Source organism: Athene noctua, chromosome 17 (genome assembly GCF_965140245.1).
Source record: "Athene noctua chromosome 17, bAthNoc1.hap1.1, whole genome shotgun sequence".
Classification (NCBI taxonomy): domain Eukaryota; kingdom Metazoa; phylum Chordata; class Aves; order Strigiformes; family Strigidae; genus Athene; species Athene noctua.
Window position 1 is genome coordinate 4915403 of NC_134053.1, and position 26964 is coordinate 4942366.

General features: G+C 40.1%; 1 protein-coding gene across 1 annotated transcript in view; it reads left to right on the forward strand.

Moving 5' to 3' along the window:
* Positions 1 to 26964, forward strand: part of TMEM132B (transmembrane protein 132B) — a 254709-nt gene that overhangs the window by 155769 nt on the left and 71976 nt on the right. The window contains exon 4 of the mRNA XM_074921417.1: positions 19005 to 19191. Coding sequence (XP_074777518.1) covers positions 19005 to 19191 — 187 coding nt within the window. The remainder of the gene's footprint in view (positions 1 to 19004; positions 19192 to 26964) is intronic.

Sequence of the window (26964 nt, forward strand, 5' to 3'; positions counted from 1 at the left end):
GCAATGCCTTATTTCAGGTAAATTGTATTTAATTTTATTGGACTGGTCTGAAATGTTTCAATTGAAATCCATTCAACAAAACCATTAGAAAGCTTGATCCCAGCAGGATATTGCCATACTTGGTTCCTGTTTTCTCTTCTGGGTCAATAACTGTAGATGAAAAAACCTTTCCCATTGACTCTCTGGGTCACCTTAGAGTCTGCAAGAGTCTTTTAGTTGGAGCTAGAACATCATCAGCTGGAGGGCCAGAGAGATCTGGTGTGCAGGTATCTGGCCAGGAGTCCCTGCAGAGAGGCTGGTGGTGGGCTCTGTACAGCAGAACCATCTCTTTCCTCGGTGGTCTGAGACACTGGCGGGTGCTGCAGGGGGCAGCTTGTGCTCGTGTAGCACGAGGGTCCCCACGAGCGTGTGTGGCTGCTGCCCAGCGTCAGCAGGACCGGACCTGCTTTGTTGTGTGAGTGGGGTCTCAGAGGATGTAACTCAATGGGGGCTCAATATAAAGGGAATAACGTTGTGCACATCTTCAAGAATGAGAATAGCATCAGGCCTTATCTGATTACTCGATGGAAAATCTCTGGTACCTGCAGCCCTTTGAAGCACGTGGCCTCAGTTGTTCTTTCGTGGAAGCTAAGGACGTGAGTGCATCTATAGAGACCACGACCAAAGCACAGGACTTGTTCTGAAGAGATTATTTATGCATTTACCTTCATCAAAAGCAAAACCACTTCATTAAGCACCCAGTAAATGCAAAAGTGAGGGGAAAAGTGATTTTCTTGATGAGATAAACACATTACAAGTTACTCGTTACACATAAAATAATAGCATATACCACATGTTCCAGGGAGTTCAGGCTGAAAGATGTGTCACTATTGCCATGTTCGTCTCATTTCCTGTGCATTCATCTAACAGGTACTGATTCAGTCTCTGTAATTGGCTTGTTATACACTTTAAAAAAATAAAAAAAAAAGTCCCCCCCAATCCACATCAAAACTCTTCAAACTTTTATACTGAAAGCTGTGCTGTGTGCTTGTATGTTTCGATTTGAATATGAATCAGAAGAACAAGAACTTCCAGTACTCCGATGAGCAGATGAATAGATGAGTGAAGAGAGAAAGAAGAGTAAATGAAAAAAAAATCTAAGTAAAATAAAAGGCTTGTAATAAGCCTCATTTTTGTGCACCACTCTGGGAGCAGAACCATCTGTCCTTTTGCCTCGGACACCATCCCTTTTATTCACATAGTCCTCTCTATTTTAAAATAAAAGGGAAAGAAAAAAAAAAAAAAAAGAAGAGAAGAATTTTTAGGGATGCCTCATTATCTGTATTTTCTTTATGGAAACAACTCCCAGTGCAACTTGATGTTTACTTCATTGCCTAGTATCTGAGCAGGGGCTGGATGGAAAGGAAAGCCTTTTGGATACATTTTGAAGCTTGCTGTTTTAATTAGAATATTGTCATCTCTTAGCTGCTTGCAGATCTCCAAAGAAACATTGTAGCCTGCTGGGTTATTCACTAGACATTTGTGTGATTGATCTTCTTGAAGCTTTTTCCAATCGTGATTCTTTCATTTCTGTAAGCGGGTTTCCAGTTGGGCTTTGGATGCTTGGTAAATAAGATTTGAAGTGAAGGGGGGAAAACACACGGTCCTTGTCCAAGTGGATTATTTGTCTTTTCCGTGTCACCTCTGCTTCCACGGCAGGACCTGGGCAGGGCTGTGTCCAGGGATCTGGGCTCTTTGCTTCATGCCGGGGAGCTTGGTCTGGTGCTCCTGGGGGCTGACCTGGAGTTGAAGCTCTCGTGTCCCATGTAGATTGAGTCACTTGTATGAGACATGGACCCGTTATCTTCTAAAAGGAGGGGATGGAGGGGGCTTGTTCTCAGCGAATGGAAAGGGCACTTTGGAGAGATGCCACCAAATCCAACATTGCAGCTCAAATATGCTGCTTTTAATTCACAGGGAATACTTTGTCTATGAGAAGGTGATAGAGAAGTAAAGTGTAGAAAACAAAGGGAAAAATAAGGAGAGGGGACTCCAAGAAAATGAAGCTTCAGCCTTAGACTGGTTCCATGAAGACCTTTGTGTTCTCAGTCCCACAAGCCAAAAAATGTGAACAGTTTGTACAGACTAGTATTAAAGGTAGTTTAACACCAATGTGACTTCAAGTACCGTGTAACGGGAAAGGAGCCTTTATCTTGTTTGTTCTGCTTCGTAGGTCTCCTTGGAACACTCGCATTTTAACTTTCAAATTGAAAATTGTTTCAATCTAAATTAACTTAAAGTAATAGCTCCTGCAATCACTCACAGAGGGTAAAAAACCCTAGTATTAAGACAGTTTGATGAAAACAGGTGTTAGTAAAATGCTCTATAGACTGCCTTCAAATCTGCTTCCTGATTCTAAAGGTTTTTCTGCTTTTTTGCATTCCCTGTGCTGAAAATGATATGCAGAAGTACAAGTCTTGCAGCTAAAGCTGATAATCTACACCTACCTCCCACAGTCTGCTTTGTTTATATGATGCCGTGGTGAGAAGTATTTGATAGGGTTGGGGTTCTGAAGGCAAAAGGTTTGAATAAAAATGGGTGCTGGACAGTTTTTTCTTCTTTCTTTTTTTTTTTTTTGTCTTAATAAATAAATTCCCAGTTTCTTTTCCCTCCAATTCTTCACTTTAATAAAAAAATTGCTTTTGATTTCTGAAATCTCTCATTCTTTTCATAAATTCTTCTCACTCTCCTCTGATGTTTCAATATGTCAGACAGGACTGTCAGACTTTCTCAATCGTTCCACAGTCTTATGCTGAAGATGTCATTGTTTCACCCCCCAAAAATAATAAGGCATTACTTTATTCGTTCAAAGAAGCAGACTTATATACATGCAATGTCTGCTTCAGTGCCTCCAGTCAAACTGGATAAAACTCATTAACCTGATGTTCCTGTGTTAAAAGCAATTTAAAAACAAATATAGCTTGGAAACCTAAGACTGATGTTTAATACCACGTTGTGAGAAACACGGTAGAGTTTGCTTTCCTCTTGTAACCCAGTTTCAATACTCAGCTTATGAACAGAGGAAAATACCTTTCAAGTTTTTTTGTCTTTCAGAAGTAATTTTTGAAAATTAATGTATTTTTTTTTTAAAAAAATAGCCCTTCTGTTCTTCAGACAAAATCTATGTAAAAAGCTAAATTTGACCCCTAAATTTGACATCCCCTAAATCCTGTCAAATTTAGGTGCTGTAAGCCACTTCATGAAGCAGATAGAAACCCTGTAATTTTAAATATGTTTTATTTTCCATATTAATTGCACTAATAATAATAATTCACTTTATATTTGTGGTCAAGGTATGGCAGCCAGTGCAGCACTTGTGTTTCTTGCTGTCTCTGAAATTAGGAAGTGAGCTGATAAAGATTACCCTAAATTTTGATTAATTGTTGATCCTTCACCCCGTTTAGCTTATGCGGTTTCTTGTGCTTCTTGGTGATGTTTTCCTCTGTGGTTAGGATCTTCTGTATCCTGGGTGATGGTCACTAAGTGTTTCAGAAAGCTGTAGTTTGTTAATGGTGATTATAAATGAGATTCTAGGGGTTGACGAAGGGGGCCAAGCCAAGGGGACCTGGTGATGCTGCTGGATCAGCAAAGAGGTGGCAAAGTGGGGATGATAAGACAGGGTTAGTGTCAGAGGGCTGCGAAATGGCAACCAAAAAGGAAATGAAGGTGGGAGGCCAGGGAAGCATCACGGAGAGAGATGCTGCAAGGAATAGTGCGTACCTCAGGGGGACAAAGGTGAGCTTTAAATGAGCAAGAGTAGAAAAAAAACAAACAAACACAATTTTTGTGAGTTTCTAAGGGTACAGCAAGGGAGCAAAACTGGAAGGGATAGATGTCACCGCCTTCTCCTAGTATGTGTTTGAATCCTTATCAAAGCAGTTTATCAACTGATCTCATTTTCAATTACATGAATGCTTCTGCAGGTTATAATTAGATGTGCTGTTGTAATTGTCTTGAAAACAAAATATGGGCATCGTGCAGCTGATAAATTGAAGTAGTAGGGAACAGCTAATATATATTTTAATAAGCCATAAGTCTAAAGTGTCAATCTAGTGAATTCTGATGATATCTTGTTTTTCTTAAATTTATCTTGTAAAGGTTAATTTATGGTCCTCCTCAGCAAAAAGGGTTAGATTTAGATACGAATAGATGTTTGTCTTCTGCCCAGTGAAAGCAGCTGTAAAGCTAACATGGACTCCAGAGAGTTAAAACTTCTGTGTAGTCCTGCCCTGTACATTGAGCATATACTCTAGGGAATAATCTTCTAGATACTTCTTCATCAAATAACTAGTAGATCTTACTTTGGTCAGTGTTCTGACCCCAAGAGATCGTACAGGGGTGCTGAACTGGGTAGCTGTCATTATAATCCAGTAAGGGGGGCTCAAAACAGTGAACTGGCAGTGAGACTTGAGTGTGTTCTGCAAAAATGTTCCCAGGAGAGGGAGGATGTGGCAGTGTAGAGGGGCCATGGCATGAAGCTGGTCAGGGGTGGCTGGTGCAGACGTGCAGGGGAGCAGGAGCAGGCAGCCAGCTGTGGGAGGGCGAGGAGGGATCTGCTTGAGGAGCATCAGGTCTGGGGCAGGGTTTGCTGCAGCTCGGGAAGTCTCTAGGTTAGCTGGGACCAAGTGTGGAGGACCCGCCTGCAGTGACACCACAAGCTGAGGGCAGAGCTGGCTATAAGCCTTTTTATTTCTCTTCTGTTTGATCTAGATGCTTTGTGTTTTTCCTGTTTAATAAGTTACATATTCGAAGTTTATTGTGATGAAATCTGGCTTTATTTGAGTTACAAAGGCTGTTGGTCTTCTTCAGGGAGCTCATTATGAAGAAAAATTGTAGGCAGTGGATGTCAAAGCTCTGGTTGACCCAGGAGCTTATTATACCTGTTTTTTAAAAAAAGATTAAAAAAAGGGGTCACAGCATGAGCTCTCCCTCCTCATTTTGCAAGGGTTACATAGAACTTGGAATTTCCTTCCAGTGTAGAGAATGATCCTGCCTCTTTGGGCGTACACATTCTGAGCTGTTCATGCTGGCTTTATGTCCCCTCTCTCCAGACACGCCAGGACATCGTGGTTTTCCTTCCAGTGGGAAGAGCTGGGCAGAGCTCCTTCAAAAATCTTGCAGTAAATCCATTAGTAAATAAATCCTGAGCAAACTTAAACACCTAATTTTCCCTCTGTGGGTTGAACCTGAGAACAAAAGAGATAAAAGCTGAGAAACAAATGAATTTCATTCTTCAAACAGTATTATTTGCGGGGCTGTGGAGTGTTCTGCACTCCGTCTCCCTGCCTGGTACAGATTAGCTGGGAAACATAAGCCAACCAGTTGAGGATCATGCAGGAAAATGCCAGGATCTAGTGGGCCACTTCTATGGTACAATCTCCCCGATGATTAATTTACTATAGGGCTTACCTCTTGGGGTCTGTTAATTCCCATCATCCTTTTTTATCCAGCACGAAGTGTTGGACTGCTCAGCCAGGACACCAGGTTTGCTTTACAGTGGTTTTGTTACCCAAGTGTTTTATGTTCTGTTCTACAATCAGGTTGCCCTTTGGCTGTTTTTTCCCCTTTCTTATCTACATTCAATAAACAACTTCAAGTTCTGTCCTGCTATTTAGCAAAGATAAATGATTTGGGAAACTGCATTCTCCCAGTTCAGCTGACTGTCCAGAATAAAATTATAAACAGGTGAGATAAGATTAATAAAAGCACCGAACTGCTGGGTGGATATTCCCATTACTGTATACAAGCTAGACAACATCCTCCTCCACCAGTTTCCTAGTTTGATAAATGCCTTGAGCTGATTTAAAAATGTGTAGGTTATTTTTAACCATGGTAGCAGAGCCATCTGTATTGTATCTGATGAAGTTCTGTGATAGAGCAAATTGATTTATTCTATCTCCTTACAAGTTATACTAAGCTTTATGTTATAAATAAGCTTGTTTGAAGTACATGATGTCATTGAGCTTGAAAGTCTCTAGATAAATTTGTACTTAAAGGGTTTATGCTTTCTGTATGAATTTAAATTGGTGCAGATTGTTATATCTCTTTTCTGTCTCTGTCTTGTGGACTGCAAGCTCTCGGGGGTCAGGACTGTCTTTATAGTTGTGTTTGTATGAAATACACAGAGGGCCCAAATCCAAAACTGGCGCTCTCATATGTTACAGTGATAAAAATAAGAGCAATCAACAAAAACAGAACCACACATTTGATGACAGGATTTTTCAGAAGCGCTGCAAGGATCTATGTGCCTAAATCCCACCACTTGTTGTTATCAAATAGAGGGAATTAATGAGGAGCTCATTTCACTTGAGGTGTAAACAGTCTCAGCTCTAGCAGAAGCGTGCCTGATGCCGTAGTAAGTCTGAGCTGAGGTCAGATTTGAGATCTCTGCTTTGATTTCTGTTCCAGGAGGTAAGTGGGGCCGGTGGCAGCACCGGCCCAGCACTTCTTCCCTTTGCCATGCTCTGAGGTCACTGGGGCTTCTGTGAAAGTTCATGGGAAAGGTGCCCATAGCAGTAAGAAGAGAGAATTAATCAAATGCCAGGAAGAATACAGTAAATCCTGTCTTAGCTGACTGCTAACGGAACCAGCAAAATGGCGGCTTGAATAAGGTACAACTTCTAAAAGACATGGACTAGAATCACTGTGCCTGTGTTTAAGGATAGTTTTTGAGACCAATATGGAAGACAGGATGTTGCCTAATGAGTGCCATGTACGGTACAGATTTTGCTGTAATTAAAAAGAAAATGAGCAATGCTCTAATTGAGATCTGAAGATTAAAACTTAAAAGCTCGGTATCCTCTATTACTTATTGTCAGATAGGAATTACGTTGCTTATGTGTAACAAACCATTGCATTTTAAAAATGGAACCATAAAGAAGCTGCTGTAATTTAAAAGCAGCCAATTTACTAGGAGTACAGTTTGCAGCTCTGTCACTTGCTAATCAGTCTGTTAAACATAATAGCCATTCTTGTCTGGAGGCAGTTAATCATGTTGTGAATGCACTTATCAGCGCATATTAGAAATACAATACAAGACTTTCCGACAGAGGAATGGATGCAATTACTGCAATCAGTATACATTTAGCTACTGTCTTATACCATGTTTTTCTTTCCTCTTTTTTTTTTTTTTTTTAATGTAGTCCAGCAGTGACAGATTTTTCTCGTAGAAAAATACAAAGGACACACCTGAAGGTGTTGTTAAACTCAACAGACATACTCAAATGCAACCTGTAATCTAAATGAGATGGCTGCTGGCTGGTTGAACCTTTCCTGGACTCAGCAGTGTTGGAGGCTGCTGGCTTTGAGTTTTGTGGTGATGGTTTTCAAGGCCTTTGAGCATTTTCACTGATGAACTGGGGAAAAGTGTCTGTGGAGGCATTCGTTAGGTGGTGGGGAGCGGAAGTTGCTGCATTTGAGTTAGACTAAAGGAGCTCAGCATATGGATGAACTTTTTTTTTGCTGTGCTTCTCTACATCTAAATCAATAGCAATGAGGGATCTCAAGAGTTTTTGAAAGGGGATATTGAAAAAGCATGAAAGCTAATTGCTTCCAGCATGACTACCCACCAGCAATGGGTGTAAATACAGCTGTCTCAAAGAATGCCAGGACTCAAAAAAAAATCTAAGGATTTGAGCTAAACAATTTTCCAGGGCTGAGCACGTTCTTGTACAGGGAGGAAGGGAGTTGGGAGGGGGCAGGAGAAGGGAATGGCTTATGAAATCCTGAAAAGATTCAGAAAAGAGAGGAATGGAAGGAGGATGATTTTGTAAACTCTGCTTCATGTTAACCCTTAATGTTAGGGATATTTTATGTAGCTTAGCGTGATTTGCAGTGCTTGCAGGAACCTGCCTTCTTTTCCTAGAAATCCTTTTATCTGACTGTTCTTCGTGATAGCTGGTATTTTTGCTTAGGTAACATTTTTAATTGTAGCAAGGAAAATGAAAAAGCAAACCAACCCCCAAATTATATGACTGTTACAGAGGGTAATAAAGAAGTCGGTCTAACATCAGATCCATCGCACCACAGTGTCTTTGTTACTGTTCTGTTCGGGTCGTGAATTTTTCAGACTCCCTGAGATAATGTGGGAAGGCCTCCGTGCGATGTCCTTAGTGGTGGGTCTTCCCGACCGTGCCGGCGTCTGGCCTGCCTCACGCTGGTGAGCAGCAAAGCTTGGATGCTCAGCCCCACTCCATCTGCAGGTTGTTAAAGCTTTCATTGCTGAGGAAATTCATTGAAATCAAGTCCTGGGGGCACATTTTATCATATAAACAGGGGAGTGGGGAAGGCGGGAAGGAACAGCACTTCTCCCCTTTCCATTTCTAATTATTGCTTTTCAGAGCCTAAATGAATTAACCTCACTTATTACTCACTTGTGCCTCAACCCATTTATTCATGGTATGACCTTAGCTCTGAGCAATATCCCAGCAGCCCCCCATTAGCTGTCACTACGTTCGAATTCATCACATGTTAGGAAATCATTGTCTTGCAAGCTGACAAAGTTGTGATTACCCTTTGAAAAGGTGACCTAGAGACATTCCAGTGACCCTTGTGTTGACCTTACTTTCATGCCATTAGAAAGTAATTGTGGAATGATTTTAAAAAAGAGAAATATTAAATCCACCCCTCTGTTTTTTGTTATTTGGAGTTATCTTTGCACTTCTATAGAAATTTGGATTAATCTTGAGAACAAAAATAGGCTTTTAATGGAGTGACTTACATTATAACTGCTTGTTTCTCTCTTGCTTTTAGTTTTGTTGCAAAGATAGGACTTTTTTGTTGCAAAACTGATCTCAGCTAGCAAAGGGTGGAGGTACATAGGATTACTGCAAATGGCTCTTTCTGTTCATACACTGAATGCAGACCCTGATCCACCCTGTGTTTGCTCAGCTGGATGAATTAATTTTATTAATTAGAACATGGGAAACTGATGTTTCTATGCCAGTTCCACTTTCATGTTTTTACTGTCTGTTCAGTGGGTATCAACAGTGAGAGGGAAATCTTAACTCTTTTTTTTTTTTTTTAAAAAAAACCCACCATAATTATCAGCCAATAAAATAATTTTATGTACACCATGTGTATCTCAAGGACGTGAGGAAAGAGGAGGTCCTGTTTGTGTTAATGGGCTACACTGATCCCTGCCTTAACTTCTTTGAGGATGTTGTCATGGCCACTTATTTCTTAGCAGAAGTGTGAATTAGCCACAGGAGACCCTGCACATTATCTCTCCATCTGAGAGTAGGTTAGATTCAAAGAAAGCTAGGTCCAATTCATTAGATGCTTAATCTTGTTTAAATCTGAAGAGAATGTAGGAGGAATAAAATTCCTATTTTGATTTTTTTCTTCAATTATTTCATGCAGGTAGTATTACAGTAGCTTTGAAAGCAGATTCATGAGTTGTGTGCACTGTTAACAAGCTTTAGAAAGAAAAAAAAAACCCTTTTAAAATTTCCCATTGTCTTTTCTAGCTGCTTGGCATTCTGTTATTTACTTGTTTACTGTCTGCCCATTAAGCAAAGGATTAAGTTCAAAAAGTGTTGATTTAGGTTTTTTAAATCCTCAAGAGGAGAGCACCATTTGCCACTGCTTTCATCTGTCCTCCAGCACATTAGGTATATTCATGTCACAGTCCGCAGCTTGTCTCCCCTTTCCTTTCATTCATAAATTCAGTGCATGGGGAGTTAGCATTTTTGGATCCCCTCTAGTTGATTTTACTCCCCAGGGAGATCCAACTGTCAGCCTCAATTGTAATTCTGAAATCAAAACAGCAACTGGATTGCTAGTAGCTTTCTCCTAGGTCTAGTCTTATGTTTCTTTTCTGATGCACTTGATGTATACAGAAGAGTCTGATCACCTAATGCTAATGTCAGGCATACAAAAATCCCAAGGTGTTTAAAATGCCAAGGAAACATGTTGGAAGTGCAGTTTGAGCCATTAGGGTGCATCCAGGTCACCCAAGCTCTTATCTCTATATAGGAGAATGAGGAAGCTGCGTATGTATTTGTACATATAAAATTCAAGAGTCTTACATAATTGTATAAGTTCAGGAGCTGTCACATGGTGTCACTCTTCCTAAGACTCCCAATAAATGTGAAGAGTGTACAGGTAAATTAAACTGTTGCACGTCTTCCCTTTCATAGCAGGCTGGGCAAGAGCAGGACGCTGCATGAAGCATCTTCAGCCACTGTGAGCTGGTAGCCAATAACCTAGTGTAGGGACAGGGGAGAAGCTGAATTGAAGAGTGGCCTTTCTTTTCTGCTTAATTACCTGCAGGAAACTAATTTATTTGACTGTTATGTAGTGGCATTATAGACAGACCCAGAGTCTGTCCCACTGCATTGCAGTGTGTCACCAAGGATTTCCAGCAGGTGACTTTGTATTCCCTGTTTCCACCTTTGAGTCTCCGGATGTCCCTGATCATCCACTCTGTTTTCTTTGAGGTCAAGTGAAATGTTTTCTGCAGGGACTTTACATGCAGCTTGGCTGAAGATACCCATGCCTTGGGTTACTCAGCTGCAGCACAGGCTGTGGTAAAAAAGTGCCTCTCACAGTTGTATTCTTGTTGTTTTAAAGGTCTTTTGAGAGTCTGTGGAGGGAGGGTCTTTGTAGGTGAGTTCCTGCCTTGCAAAGAAAGTTCTTATATCACTGAATTTATTATCTTGAATTTTCAGTCACTAGTTACTTAAAAATCCATCTCTGCTTTATAATGTATTTCAGCTGCTTGCACAGCAATGTAGAAAATAGACCATGTGATTATGGTATGTAAATATGTAAGAATTTCTGAATAGGTAAAGAAGAATTATAAGCACCATTTGGGCTGTTGATATTTATTAACTGGTTAGGATTCAGCATAAATCTTTCATCATAAAATCATTCTTATTTTTTATACAACAATAGCTCCCTCTATATTTGCATCCACCATCAGCTAAACCCTGGCCCCAATTTCTTACTGGATGTGTTTGTTATATTCCCCAGCAAGATGCTTTCTCTTGGCAGAGAAGCTTTATTTTACAAAATATACAGCACAGCAATAAAGAGGTTCTAAATAGTAGTCAGAAAAATATTCCAGTGCAATCAAAATGCTTTTTTTAAGCCCCAAAAGATTGCATGCTGTTTCAAAAGGGGAGAGTCAGGACAAAGGAACAAATGGAGTCCCAGTGCCCAGCAATACATGTTACCAATGGAGCGCACCAATTACACCCATATTGAATTTGGTCCTAAAAGTCCTGTTTTGTTAAAGGCTAACTAAAATAGTATCTAAGGACTCTTTTATCAGAAGAATTTCTGTACACTGTCATAAGGGTGGAAGCAAATAAAAATAATTGAAGCAATTGTCTCAGTTGTCTCCAGGGTTGTCATGATGATGTTGATAAAATCAAATAAAGTGGAAGTTATTGCAAGTTGTTAGTGAGCAGCACAGTTGTGAATTGGCAGTGGAAGAAGCTGAAGAGCTTAAAAGGTTTGCTCATTATCTAGATTTATTGTTTTCAGTTGTGGGAAAATGTTGGCTAAGCAAAATAACATGAATAATATCTGGTCTTGGTGGTGTGTTTTGAACAAAAATATTTTCTTCTTGTTTTTATGGCTTTTACTGGATTATTAAAAAGTGCTGTGTCAATCCATACATTCTTAACAGATTTAGCAGCTTGGTTTTATCCTCTGTAGCCATTTACGTTGCCCGTGCATCTGTGAAGAGCGTGAATTTTTACAGCAGTGAAAGAAAAACAAGATCAGTTACCAAGAAATGTTTTGGAAAAGTCTGTAGTTGGTATAAAGTAAACCGGACAACAGAGCAAGTTCTCTGTTAGACAACAGAGCAAATAGTAAAATGTGATTTTGAAATGCATCGTGAGAGGAAACAAAGCAAACTTTTTCCATCCCTGCAGAGTTAATTGCCACCTGCCACCCGTCCTGTCTTTGGTGTTTGGGCCTTCAGCCTTGCCCTTTTGTGCTGTGTCAAGGAAGAAGAGTGAGCAGGGCTTTTCTCAGCCATTTGTGTCTGCCTTGCACCCTCAACTGTCCAGTTTCCCTAAACAACAAAAACCTCCGGGGGCTATGCAGTGAGGGGCAGTGGCACGCTGTCATCTGAATGTTTTCACATTGATGCAAAAGCTTGCAGATATACTCAGGTAGTTTGCCCTGGCTTCCAGGGATGTTCATCCACACTGTAACTCTTGACAGGGATACCTGCACTTATTTATGCCGGGCTCCAGCCAGGCCCATCTCCAGTGCCCCTAAGGACGAGGCCCTTTCTCAGCAAACTGAAAGCAAGCTGTAAAGAAGATGATAGATGCTGGGAGAAAAGGGTTTATGTTTTAACATCCATTATCAAGTCAAACTTTGTATGTAACAGAATGTGTAGCCGTTTCAGCCCAGTAAATTCTCAAGTAGGATCAGTGCTTAAGGATGTTGTAATGCTAGAAGACTTTAAAGGTGTTAGGTGCTGCTAGTTCTGTTACCCAGTGCCCACATTCAGGAAAGCAGCACTCAGGAAGGTGTAAGGGCTGACAGCATGCAAATCTTCATAATTCAGAAACTGGATGCTGCTCTGTTAGTAGGTATTTACTCTCATTTCCTTCATCTTGGGCGGCTGGGATCTTAATTTCCTTAGGGGGAGAAGGTCAGGACCTTTAATCTGGATTTTTTCCCCAAGAGGTCTTGGCTGTCTGCTGCTTCATTTGACTTCGGCAGGAAATTAGGGTCTTGAGCATTTACGATCAATCACTGAAAAGCCTCCTCTTGTAAGTGTTTGCTCTTCAGTAAACTGTACTTATGAAATTAATCCTCTTGAGATCAAAGGAGTGAGACCTGTATTACTGAAATATTTTATAAACTAATGTGCCTTGCTTATGTAATCCCGTTCTCATTGAATTTGGTGACAATTTGTCAGAGAAACTAAGAACTGACCATTATTAACCTTGAAAAGATTCTCAAGCAACATGATACCAGACATTTTATTATTTTCAATTACCTCGTGTCTGCTCCATCTTTTTAGAGTTTTATTTACACTGCTGTGGGCCTCATAAACAGATTGCCATTTACTGAAAGCATTATTTTATGAATGAATGAAACTCATTTTTTCTTGTAATAGCCAACTGCACTAATGGAAGGGTCTAACTTTTATCAACTAAATTGTTGATGAACCAGCAGCGTGAGCCAGCCAACCCTCTGTGTGCCAGTGGCACACCCAGACGAATGCACTGTCATCCTTCATTGTGGCATTCTGCATATTCCATTCTATCTAAAAATACATAGGGCAGGCTCTTTGGTTTGGTTAGCAACGTAAATCTTTCTTAATAACTAATAATAGGCATTTGTTTATTTAAGGTAACTACTAACTATTTTGACTGTCACTGCCATCATAACGTCAATCACTGTGTATCATTCCAGTACTTAATTCAATAATTCCATGTTTGTCTTAGACAAAAATTAGAATTAAATTAAATTCAGTATTATTTCAATGCCAGGTGATTTTGTAGTGCTTATTAAAACCTCTAACATTAGAGCTATGGTGGACCTTCACAGTAATCTATTATGTTGTGCAAAAAAGCCTATGCAGTTCCATATAAATACTTAATAAGGTAATAAATCATAGAATCATAGAATGGTTTGGGTTGGAAGGGACTTTAAAGATTATCTAGTCCCACCCCCTGCCCTGGGCAGGGACACCTTCCACTAGCCCAGGTTGCCCAAAGCCCCGTCCAACCTGGCCTGGAACACTGCCAGGGAGGGGGCAGCCACAGCTTCTCTGGGCAACCTGTGCCAGGGCCTCACCCCCCTCACAGGGGAGAATGTCTTCCTTAGATCTCATCTAAATCTGCCCTCTGTCAGTTTAAAACCGTTACCCCTCATCCTATCCCTACAGCCCTGATCAAGAGTCCCTCGCCCCTTTCCCGCAGCCCCTTTCAGCCCTGGGAGGCCGCTCTAAGGTCTCCCCGGAGCCTTCTCTCCTCCAGCTGAACCCCCCAGCTCTCAGCCTGTCCTCACAGGGGGGTACTCCAGCCCCTGAGCATCTTCGTGGCTTCTGGACCTGCTCCAACAGGTCCATGTCTTTCCTGTGCTGAGGGTTCCAGAGCTGGATGCAGTACTCTACGAATGTAGAGAAACAAAATCTGATACTGGATTTCTTTTTAGATTCAGTTTTAAAATATTTTTTTTTTCTATTGTTCACACACACTAGCAGATTCAGGAAGAAAATCAGAATATAAGTAACAAGGCAACATGACAGATAGACCTCCAAAACTGGTGTGAACCTTTACAAAATATTTTAGACTGGTTATTAGGAAGTATTTTTTTACAGAACAGGTTGTTAGGTGTTGGAATGGGCTGCCCAGGGCAGGGGGGGAGTCTCCATCCCTGGAGGGGTTGAAGAGTTGGGTTGACCCAGCGCTGAGGGATCTGGCAGAGTTGGGAATGGTTAGGGTGAGGTTAATGGTTGGACTGGAGGAGCTTCAAGGTCTTTTCCAACCTAGAGGGTTCTGTGAAAACATCTGAATGCAGTAACACAAAAGTTCTCTAGGGTTCTTAGGAGCACTTGAAACCCAGGTCTTATTTTTCTAGTGGTTTGTGCAGGCTGTGATTTGTTCCACTGGGAGACTCTTTTTAACTGAGGAGAGGCTCTGCCTCTGGGTGGAGTGCTCACTCCTTTATGGCTTAATGTACATCCAGAGGAAATACTTGAGGTTCAAGTTGGCAAAGGGAGCAAGGCGGGCTCTGCGTGCCTGCAGCTGCCTGCCTGGATGTGTCCGAGTTCTGGGACTTAGCAACATTTTCCTGTCATTGGCTTTATTGTGTAGAAATCTCAAGGTTTTGGGGGTTGTTCTAGCACCTAGCAGAGGCGCTAGTGCGGAAGTACACAAATAGGATTATAAATTGCAATTTGAAGAAGAGGACCTACTTACTGGAGTTGCAAGAGGAAATAAATCCAAGCCCGTGGTTTCTTTTTCTCCTCTCACCAGAAAGAAAAATGTGTAATGAATGTCTCATGTCTGAAACACTGGGCTGGATTCATCAAAGGGAGTTAGTAATTACCAAATTGAGAGAATCATGAAGCGCTTTTCTAAATTTGAAAGGCTCATCAAGAATAGATCAGGAGCAGGCAAAATTAATAGTTATGAACTCATTTCCATAGAAATGGACTTATTAGCAAGCATGCCAGCTGCCTAAAATTATAAGGTCTTTTCCTTGTGCTTGCAGGAAATAATCTTTTTTTATAAAAGTAATTTTGACTTTTTATTTTTTATTGCTCCTCTAAACTAGGGTTTGGCAAAATCCTTTTAAACCGGGAAAAGACTTCACTGGACAATAGAAAATTTTAACTAAAAAGGGAAAAAAGATGTGGAAAGGAAAAGTGATTTATAGTCCTCGGATTCCATCAGACTCTTCCCAATAGTGCAAACTTATTTAAGAGAAAAATGGAATAAGTCTCAAGAAAAAGCTGAAAAATCTTTATAGGATAAAGTTTGGTTTAGCAGGATTTAATGGCTGATAACAGCATGAGTTACAGTCGTTGTCTTCTCTGCTAGTGGATTTTCCCACTGGTAGCGTTTTGTCTTCACCAGGCAGTTGCAGATCGACAGTGACTACAAAGACCAACTTACTGACCACGAGCTACAAATCAGACTAAATGCTGAAGATTTGCCATGGCAGCGTGGAATGACTCCTTTTAAAAAGGGTTATAGTGTAATGCTGCTTAGCCAGGAGAGAAATTTAGATACAGGTGTTGCCATGTGGATTTATCAGCTAATGGAGCTGACATAAGTAAATGCTAACCTTTAAGGTCTTGATTATGGTTTAATTTATCTCTGGTTTTGCTTTAGCAACCTCCATCAATTTCAGTGGAAAAAGACAGTGGTCTCCCACACGGTATGATAGAGGATGGTTAATAAATTGCAAGAATTATGAATATAGTACTAATCTTCCAGCTAGGAGAGAAGCACCTGTAGGATAAGAGACACAGCAGCAGTCTGAGCACTAGTCTAAGCAAGAGAAAAGTTAACTTTTCAGTTTTTATCATGGGTTCATTATAGTTGTAACCTGGGAAGAGACTCAGAACAAAGAGGGTGTTTTAGTCGGTGGGGTACTCTGTGTCCCAGATACTGTAACACTTGGCATTGCTTGAATTGTTTCTTTGTCCTAAAGAGGTAAAAAGGGAGACCATCATTTTAGAGAAAATTCATTGGCCTGCTGTTCTGAAGGTAACTGGAAACCTGCTGGTGAATAAAGGAGTCCAGAAAGTTGAATATGGTTTTCTAATGCTCTACACTCAGAGGAGAAACTTTCTAAGGGAAGGATGGTTAGGTACAGTAAGTCCATCTTTTCCAGTAAAAATCAAGATGAAAAGAAGTGGATCCTTCTTTAATCAATAGCAATATGTCATGCTACATGGTTTGCTTCTAAGATAAAGCAGAAAACATTTGACAAGCCATGTTGTTTTTCCAGGTGATGATAAGGATTCTCTTTGGAACGAGAACCTAGTAAGTCCTGGGAGACCTGGGAAGTCAGCTTTGCTTTAGTTCACACATTAATATTAGTTAGATCTGAGGAAGGTTTATGTATGTGAGTTGCTGCTCTTTTCTAGATGCACAGAGACTTAATTTCTAATCCAGCAGTGTATAACATGTCTACCTTTAAATGAAACATGTCTTTTATAGCTATACAGCCGTGCTAAGGCTGCAGTGAAGGTCTTTACATATTTACAGGCACAAGAGTCATTTCACTCCCTGGCAATTATTTCAGCTTGCAATATAGGCAAGGCACACACACAATTTTTTTACAGAGATCTGAGTTCCACTCTGTCTTAAAAATATAAAACTTCTATTATGGTTAATTTTTGGATGTGTAAAAAGAAAAACACAAAAGGAAAGATTGAAGGCATGATGGACCAAGCTCAGAGAAGTGCCAGTGTGGAAGTGCAAAGACATGCGGAATGGATTTATCAGTGCACACTAACTCAGGTTATTATTTAAGTGGTGTATCTAAAGCAAAACCTTCCATCAGTGGTTTTGTTCCAAATTTGAAACCACTCGTGGGTGTTTTTATGAGTGGCAACTATTGACTTGAACAGATTGAACCTAAATTACAGATCTAAATATACCTTGACAGGCCCAGTATCTAGATCCGTAGTTAGTGTAAAGCTCATCCCTAAATTTTATTTCTGTGTTGTAAGCAAATTAATTTTATGTAATTTAGATAAAACAAACTGCCAGAAGTGATACGCAGAAGACTGTGAATTTGAGGATGCTTTTGTGATGCCCACAATGGTTATGTTTTTAACAGAAATGGTTTAATTACATCCCTAGTATTGTGTAATAATATTAGTCTCAAAAAATTTTTGCTGATTGTCTGGTTGGTCACCCAAAAGATGCCTTAATAGCTTCTGGTTTTGCCTGGAGGTGGATATTGTCTTCTGTCAGCATGGAAAATATTTATCCTCCAGGCATTGAAGCATATGTTTGTGTTGTTTGTTGTCAGAAAGAAAACATAAAAATCAATAATTCTTGTTCAGATTTTTTTTTCCTTTACAATGTGCCTTCAAAAACATATGGCAAAACCAGATTCTGCCTCTGTGCAGTCGGGAGAAAGAAAAGGATGTTTAAGTCTTTGTTTGTAAGTCTCTGCTCTTTGTAGCAGCAGGCTGAAACTTTCCATGAACGCAGCTCTTGGAGCCACTACTTTAGAGTAAGGGCACACAAATAGTGTGCTGTGGGACAGGATAGCGGGTGAAATTACAGAGGACAGGTCATTACTGAGGGTGCCTGCCTGCACAGGACACATCCCTAGATTGGGAACTAGCTCATGCTCACAGTAAGAGCATATTCGAGTCATTACAGATGGCCTAACGTGCTTCAAGTTCATATTTTAACCTACTTTATGAGCACATACCCAGAAACGTCAGTAATGCCGGTAACATTGTTTGTCTTTTCAACAAAATATGATTAAGCAGTTGGGTCTGCACTCAGGTTAGCTGCCTTTCCATCCCGCCTCTGTGTTTTGTAAGCTGCATCAGGTCTCCACACTGCAGGTGTCTGGGAAATTGGGGCAGGAACTTGCGTGCTGCTTTGTAAAGGACCTTAATTTTTGTGGAGGTAAAGCACTGGATGAGCAAAGATCTATTTTCTAAGTAGGTCTCTGCTGTGGATACGCCAAGTGCTGTTGGTTAAGTCTTGGTGTCTGTTTTCTTCTTTGTAACATGAAGAGAAGATCTGTCTTTCTAACCCGAGGATTAATTATTAATATTTACATAGTGTTTGACCAGAGGAGAGTGCTAAGTGTTGTTGTTAACAAAAGAAGCAGAAGTAATTTTAAAATGCAGTTCTGAATGCTGCGCATTTACATCTGTTTCTTTACCTTTAAACTTTTATTTCCAGGTGAGAAATATAAAATAATCACAGTATAATTACAAGTCTGCACCACTGATGAGAAGAATGTTTTCATGAATTGAAAATAAGGATAATCTACCCCCCAGTTTTTGTCATGTATAATTTCTGTGAATCCATTTTTTCACCAAGATAAAAACAAGTTTTGCTTTGAAAGACTTCCCCACCCCCCAAGAGCTCATTCTGATACAGCATGAGGAATGACCAAGTATTCTGTTGTTTTGGAGCATCAATATTTGCAGACAAAATTATAATAATGCTATATTAAATAATTGAGCAACATCTGTGCAATGCAGTTCCCAGAGTTTGGGGCTTATTTTATAGGTTCATTGTGATTATGGAGAACAAATGACTGAGTTTAGTGGGAAAAATTCCTCCACTTCAGGAAACTAAAAGATACAGTATCACCTTATCTATAAAGCCTAGCTGTTGCCCAGTGTGTAGTTTAATTTAGGTTTCTGTCAGTGTCTTCAAGCCTGTATGTCGAATTTAATGGTGAATCTTCTGGTGAATAGAAAAATCAAAACATATTTTTCTGTTATTAACATCCTACTGATGTTGTGGGAACTTTTTTTTTCTTTTTTTCAGAGCAAACATGTCCTCCTACGAGATCCTGCAGATGGACTTTGAGATTGACAACACTAGCAGCCTGGCAGGAGCCCAGCAAATTACCTGGCAGGTGGAATACCCTCGAGATGACTCCGTGAGTGAACTGGTGGTCTCCGAGATCTTTGTCAGCCGAACAATGTTTGTGGGAATTGTTCCTCTTGCGATGGTAAGAACCTGCTGCTTCTTCTTTTTGCTAAATGTTTCTGTTGATTCTCGTTAGTATTCAAGGGAATGTGAACCATTTTATTATATGCTACTTCCTATGCACCTGCTGCAAGTGATTTAAATGCAAAAAATACATTTCAATAATATTTTATTTACCTGATATGCCCATAATGGCTCCTTGGAAACCATTTGAGTCTTTTGTGAAAATCCTTTACTGTTTGTGCATTATTGGCCTGGTTCATGGTAATAGCTCCTTTGGAGCCATTGTCTTCTGGTGTATTAATGTGACTGCCATGCATGTGCTCTAAGGGTAAATGTTGCAATTAGTTGGGACATTTTCAATGAAATAAATTAGCATGCATGTGTGGGAAACTTCATTGCTAAACCAAACAACTGGACTGTTTTCTGATTTGCTTTTCCCCAAAGAGACAGATAGTCTAGTGAGCTGCAAAGTGTCAATTTAATAAAAGGTCCATTTTGAGTTACAGAGAAAGGACAAAATACTTTCTGAAGATGTAGGTGTCGGCCATATTTTCAAGGCAAGGTTTAAGGTGTACGTGTGCAGAAAACTTGAAGCTGATGGTTTATTTAAAAAATGCAAATATCTCCTTTTAAAATCAAATGCACTTTTTCTAGGAGGGACCTTTGGCCTACGTTTGGGCCCAATGGACTTCTTAGTACTAGAGCTTTAAGCTTACACCATCAGTGATTTCAGTGGGGATATTTTGTTGCAAAACTAGAGAAACAGCCAGAGAGCCTGGATGTCACACCCCTTCCCTTAGAAACACTCCAGTAATTTTTGTTTACTTTCTCATGATGATTTGCCCTTCCTTTCTGAGTTGGTCTGTGCTGGTTTTCCTTCTGTTACACCATACAACCAACAAATATTGGTGTTTTCCTCTGGATGACCGCTAGCTTCTCCTACTAGGCCAGTAGCAAGGAAAGATGCTTGTAAAGGTAGACAATACCCTAAATTTAATTTCCGGTTGGGTGGAATGTTATCAAGTAGTAATGGTGAATCAGATATAATAATGACAGTGTGGTGCATGAACAGTCTTGGACATAGCATTACCTGTTTCAAATGGACAGCATTGAGTTTACGCCTTGCAGAGAGCACCACAGATAGAAAAGAAAAGCGAATCCAACCCAAAAGCCCATTGTGAATGTTGGATCGGAGCTTTGCTGCTGCCTCTGCCAGGGTTTTGCCAGGGTTTTACTTCATCTCTTTGCAGTTATGGCAGATGTTGGCCACTTCAGCTGCCTCTAAATGTCCTTGGACCAAATCTGAGGCTGAATCTGAATTCAAATTGGAGCTAATCTAGTCCCTGATACTTTGTCATTGTAAACTAACTGTGGATTAAAGGAAAATGCTTATTTTGTGAATTTATGACCTTAATCATTAAATGGGTATCTTGTGGGCTATTACTTTGCTGTTGCATGTGAGCATCCTTGACTGTCTTGGCCTAAGGCTGAGAGGAGAGTTGATGACAGCTGTGGCAGGAACAACAGCAGGTATTTGCATTTCTTTCCCTTACATTTGCCAGTTTGCAGTCCTGCTTCACTTAACAGTCACCAACTGCTGCAGGTTCTGGCACTGCATTGCCCAATCAGGAGCAAAAAATAATTGCTCTATGCATCATCCTGTGTTGCTCAGAGAAACATGTTTCCGAGGCCCAGAGTTCCTGACTGAACTAAATGCATTTTAACATTCATTCCTCTTCAGGATTTGCCTGGCTGGTTGGTAAGGCAGTTTCCCTCTGAGTGCAGGTGGTATCTGTAAAGCAGAGTTTTGTCATCTCATGGACCGTGGTCCCTCAGATGAGTATCACAAAAGGGTCCAGAAACCAGTGCGTTTCCATGCCTTTGCCATTACACTGAACATAAATTACTTGCTGTTCCTTTTCAGTGTATCCACTCTTTCATGGTAAACATTGAATATTTATAGATGAAAACAGAATTCCTTGGAGAGTATAAGACTGGAGCAAAACGTTCAGTCCTTGATTTGCAGGAGTGAATGTTTTGATGGGATTACCAAAACTTCATGGTGTTTCAGTAGTAGCAACACCAGCATTTGCATGAAGAGGTGCAGATCAGTGTCAAAAAGAGGAAAAATTTCTTTCCAGTAAGAAGACTGAGGTGGATTCAGAAGAGCTTAGTGGTGGAGAAATTAGCTGTGAAATCGTGCCAAACAACAGTGAACTTTAATATGTGGATCTCCTTCTGTAGGTCACTTGGTTCTTTTTATTAAAAGACCTCTATCCTCTTCCATATGGTTTGGAATATTGCTGTTTTGTTGCTGCAGTTGGTCATGAGTTCATCTTTGTTTTCCGTGCTACTTTCTTAAACAGGAGAAAATCGAAAGAGCCCCCAGATAATTTTTTTCTGTCATTGCATTGTGGTGACTCTGGAGATAGCGGTGGGGATATTTTTCTCATTACTAGCTTGCCTTATTTTTTGTAGATAAAGATATGGCAGACTGCATTGTAACATTTGAATAATAGCCTGATGAAAAGAGCTGATTTTTTGCTTTAGTGAGTTTATGAAGCCCTTAACATCGAATCTCATGTTCTTAACATTTACGTTTGGTAGCAAGCTTGAAAGGCATTTTTTTGTTGTTGTTTTTTTGCTTTGGGGTTTTTATAAGTGAGGATACAGCTGATTTTTGCACATTATGTAGCAAGAAATAGCTCCTTATTAGCAGACAATCTTGCCGTAATGAATTGATATTGCGGATTATTTTTGGATAGTCCTTTGCTATCAAATCAGCAGCACATTAATAAACACTGTTTTGAGATGCACAGAAGGAGGGAGGACCAGGGAGAGCCTACAGGTGAAATCCTGGCCAGGGTAGCACCATCAGCTCTGCTCTGTGCCTGCTCTTAGCCTCCTGAGATGAGGTTGTGTCCAGCGTGAACGAACGTTGGGGTAAACTGCAACGCCTGCGTGCTGTGACTAAAAAAGGAACTCTAGAGATTTTTAAGCCTTGATAGGGACATTAGGAAGTAACTGGAAACTTGTTAGCTTGTGAGAAAAGTAGAAATACTTAGTGTAGCAAAACCAACTGTTCTTCCTTCTGTATAACTAAAAATACTGTGGGATTCTTAGGGGGTTTGCATATTTTTTGAGAGAAGACTAAAATACAATCTTGGAATATTGGAAATTCCTCCCAAACTACCCATTTTATTTTGAATCGTCCTCCATATAATAAATCGCAGTGTTATTTATGGCCAAATTCAGTGCATTTAAAATATGTACATAAATAAAACATTTGCACTAATGAGAGAAAATAAAACAAAATTTCATGTTGTAATAGCCTGCTTTCTGCATCATCTGACAGCTCTCCCCAAATCCTTGAGCTCCTTCTAATTGAAACATCCAGTTTCAACTGCACAGGGCCAGACAGTTGGGATTTCCATGGGAACTACATCCAGATGGAAACAGCACAGTCCAGTAATTTAGGATTTGCTTTCTGAAAGTCTTATCTCTACTTCTGGGTGAGCGACGTAGACTCTGTGCGCAGTGGGAAGGTGCACAGAGAGGACGCCGTGGGAATGCAGACCACCCCTAACTGACATGGCGAAGAAAAGAGAAAATATCAAGATGAGTGATCACAATTGCATGCAGCCTACACTTCTCAGGAGCTGATTTGGATGACAGCTGTGATAACCCTACTGCTGCTGTAAGGGCTGGCTTTCTTTGTGGAGTTGTTCTTACAGCTCTGCTTGTAAATCAGATGCCTGCAGAGAGGCTTCAGTCCTAGAGCACTTATTATAGAGGAACATAGTGGGGAATCCTCTCGTTAAGCTCTACTGTCATTTCCATCGTGCCCAGCTGCTGAGAAGAGTGGAAAAGGAAGCGACCAAGTCCCATGCGTACAGCCAAAGTCATTTGGGAAAACACATTAGGTCTTACTTGGGGAATGTTTTTAGATGTGAAAGGACATGAGTGGGTAGACTGTATCTTTCAGCCTGTGCCCCCCCAACCCCTTCCTCCCCAAACCAAACAAACCCCACAGTTTTTGTTTAGTCCAAAAACTTGGCCTTATTACCTCTTAGCAGGTGACTAGAGCACCAGTTCAAAATGAATTCAGAGTGCAAAGCGCTTATAGTCTCACTGGCACGGTTTCCAGCCTCACCTATGATCTGATCCCAGATGGTGTTGCTGTGTGCATTTTACACCATTTTAGAAACAGATTGTTTATTTTGTCTAGTACTCAATGTGACTTATGCTGAGATGATCAGACAGGATTCTGGGCCTCACATGCCTGTCCTACCTAGCCTTTGTTTTATAAAGTAACTGATCTCCCAAAGTGCTTATACCTGTAGCCTGCCTTTTGTTCCTGGAAGGCTTTGGTTCTGTAGATGAGGCTAGGTTGGGAAATTCATCCCTTCCAAATGAAAATTGGATATATGCGTAATTGTCCTGTTGTATAACTGTAGAGGTATAATAATATATGTATCGAGACAAGTAGTCGTAAGATACCCAGTTATAAATATGTAGGGAAATACAGATTCTTTTTTAGTTACTTTTTTTCATACTGCTTTGATAGTGGTCAGTGAAATTCTAAGTTCTTTGGTCAACAGGCTGAGAAAACACAAAGTTCAAAACATAGCAACCTCTGAAATCCTTCAGGGTGCTGCTGTTTTAATACTGAAACCTCTGCCGCTACGTTCCTGTTAGGAGGGACAGTGGATATGAATGAGGCCATCTATGTGTGTATTCCTCTATAAGTACAACTTTGCAAGTCATTCTAAATTCATTTTTTGTGAACTGTGACACACAAAATACATGAAGATGTGTTGTCCTGTAACTGCTAGAGCATTTTCTGATAGCCAAAAGGGATTGGATGGGCCTGTTTACATAAGGAAAAGAAAGAAATGCTAGTTCCTGAAGCTCCATGCAGATTAACAAATTATTTTTTCCTTAAGTACTCTATTATTATTATTTAGTATTTATGTAGTGGTGTATATTTTCAGAACACTTTACAGACATTAATTAATCACACCTGAATAAAACAAGCTTGAAGAGAATGGAAAATGACATGGAAATTAAGTCACTCTTATTCTGTTTTACCGGTTTCTGAATGATTTTGAATGATTTGTAAGTCACTTTTTGTATTCCTAAAGGTACCTTTTAAAACACTTAAAAAACCCCCCTACAATGCTATTGCTTATTATCTCTAAAAACTGTTTTGGTTCAAAAAGAGGTAGGACTTATACTGTCAAGAACTGATGACAGCACAGCTGAGTGGCTTTGAAGAATGTAAATGCTGTTTTATCACCTAAAGCTGTGCATAACTATTTAAGCTGATTTAATTCAGGTAAAAATGCATGGATGGGGAGGATTACACCCTTAATTTGAAGCCTATTTAGAAGCCAGAATATTTGACTCCTCGAGGTTTCTTTGGAGGAGAGTGGAAGGAATATTTAGTTTTATCTAAGTTTTTGTCATAAGCTTTTAAGATAAACTGTTGAGAAATTTTTCCAATAGAAAATGAATGAGACTGAACACTGTGCTGAGGTGGCTAATTTGGAGGTAGCATGCAGGCTTCTAGCTTGAGCATTACTGCGCTGTCCTCTTGCAAGATACAAACACGTCCCTAAATACCTTTGGGGATCTGGGTCCAGCTGTTCAGTTTAACATTCCACGATGCACTGAGTGTCAGATGAAAATGTCAGCTGAGTTGGTTCTGTGAGGCTTATCTTGTTTTCTTTTTGACAATAAATGTCTCTGATAATCGATTCTTCCAACATCTGGTGTACAGGTTAACATGGGGAACTAATGTCCCCCAAAGTAGAAAGGTGATCCATTATCATCATGTTGAATAGAATAACAGATCATGCTGAGGAAGTGGAACATTTGAAGCTCTTTTTTGTTCCACTATTTTGCTATGTTACTGAATATCAGGAAAAAAAATGGCCTTCTAATAGTACAATTGCTAACTATAAACACTGCAGGTGATTATTTTAAAATGTTTTATGGCATTGAAGTAGGATGCAAATTGTGAATCTGGTTGATATCTAATGCATCAGAAGGTGTGTTTTAGGCATCCAGCAGATCTGTCAGAACATTGTAAAGTTGAATCTAAAGTAGGTGCCTTGATTTGTCTTAATATAATAATTTTGTGATATAATAATCTCGCAAAGTAGAAGTGTATGTCCTGCTAATTATAGAAATTGATAGCACAGATAAATCAGTTCCATCTAGTGGTGATACAATTCAGTTATCTCTCTTGATCTAAATAGACATAACCTGCAATTTCCATAGATGTGGAAAGTTGCTGGTAGCAAGGTAGTCAGTGAAGTCTGACACTCCTGGGGTACAAGAAACAGACACTTCACCAGCTTTGAGCCTGTTACCCAGGCTTCTGTCACAAATAAATGTGGTTGGATTAATCTGTTGTCTAACTAACAGTTGGGGAAAAATAAAAATAAAAAAAAAAAACCAGAAAAATCCAGGTCTTTTAGAGAGTTTCTAGGCAACCAAGAACTTAGTCAAAGTAAAAAACAAGACACTGAAGAGATGTATTTTGACTGGTTTTTATGAGAAGGCTCCAACTGAGGCTGAAGGCTTGAAGAACAATAGGTTTAATAATAGACAAATATCTAGCATTCTCTTCTTATCTAGGAAAATGATGGCTTGGTCTGTGACTGACAGCGCTGGTGTCTTAGATATATGTGGTACAGATCCTTTCTGTATAGTAATAGAATTGTAATTCCCAGACTGTCATTATTCTAAAGTGTTCTTCAAATGCAACAATCAATATTTCACCAGTGCTCTGAGCCCCTCAGCCTGAAACATCTCTGTATTCTACTAGTATTTAATCTGTGTCTTCAGAAGTCTTGTTTCCTCCCCAAAAATGTAAGCTACTGGTTGACTAATGGTTTACTAATGTTGTGAATCACTTAGAACCACAGATGGCTGTATATACTCTAGTGAGTTTTCTTTTAAATGGGAGGGTGAATAATAGCATCTCCAGTTGCTTCTAGCAAACATACTGACAAGAACACCCAGAAAAATCGTCCTTAAAGATGCCCGTTTCTATAACTCAGGCTGAAAGGGGATTGCTGAGTGCAACACTCTGCTTATTTGTTTTAGAAAAAGCAGGAATGCAGGGTGAGGGGTTTTTGTTTGTTTGTTTGGGTTTTTTTAATGTACTGCTAGCTTTGACTGCAGAGTGTTGAGTGTGGAATAGGAGGGTCAATGCAGCTTGGGATGAATGCCACCAAATCCTCATTTGCAGAGGAGATGGCATGGTCTTGCTTTCTTATTCATGTAGAGTCCACTTCTGTCATATTCTGATACATCTTCCCAGGAGGGGCTGCATCCTTTTCCAGCTTAAAGATTCGATTTAAAATGTAAAAATATATTTGTGGAAAGATTTACCCAAAATGATTGACTAAATAAAAACCCCTCTCTAAAATACTTGGTTTTGTCTGCCCTGCATAAAAGAGATAGGACTCGGGTGCCTAGATTGTGCTGGGAATGTTGTCACAGGCCTGGAGAGCAGCAGTCTCCATATGTAAGCCCTCAAGCAAGCTGATGCCATGGCACAAACTCAAGCAGATCCACATGCGGACACCTCCAGCCATGGTCTGCAGTGGTTCTCCATGCTGAGCGATGCCTGTGTGACCCTCTAGTCAAATAAGCACTCATTCTGCAGTTCAGAACTCGATGTGTTTCCTGGTACTACTTCTCTTCTTTTGTAGCTTTTGCCTACGAGTCTGCTGAGATTACGTCCTATTCCATTATTCAGATTCTGCCATGGCTTTCG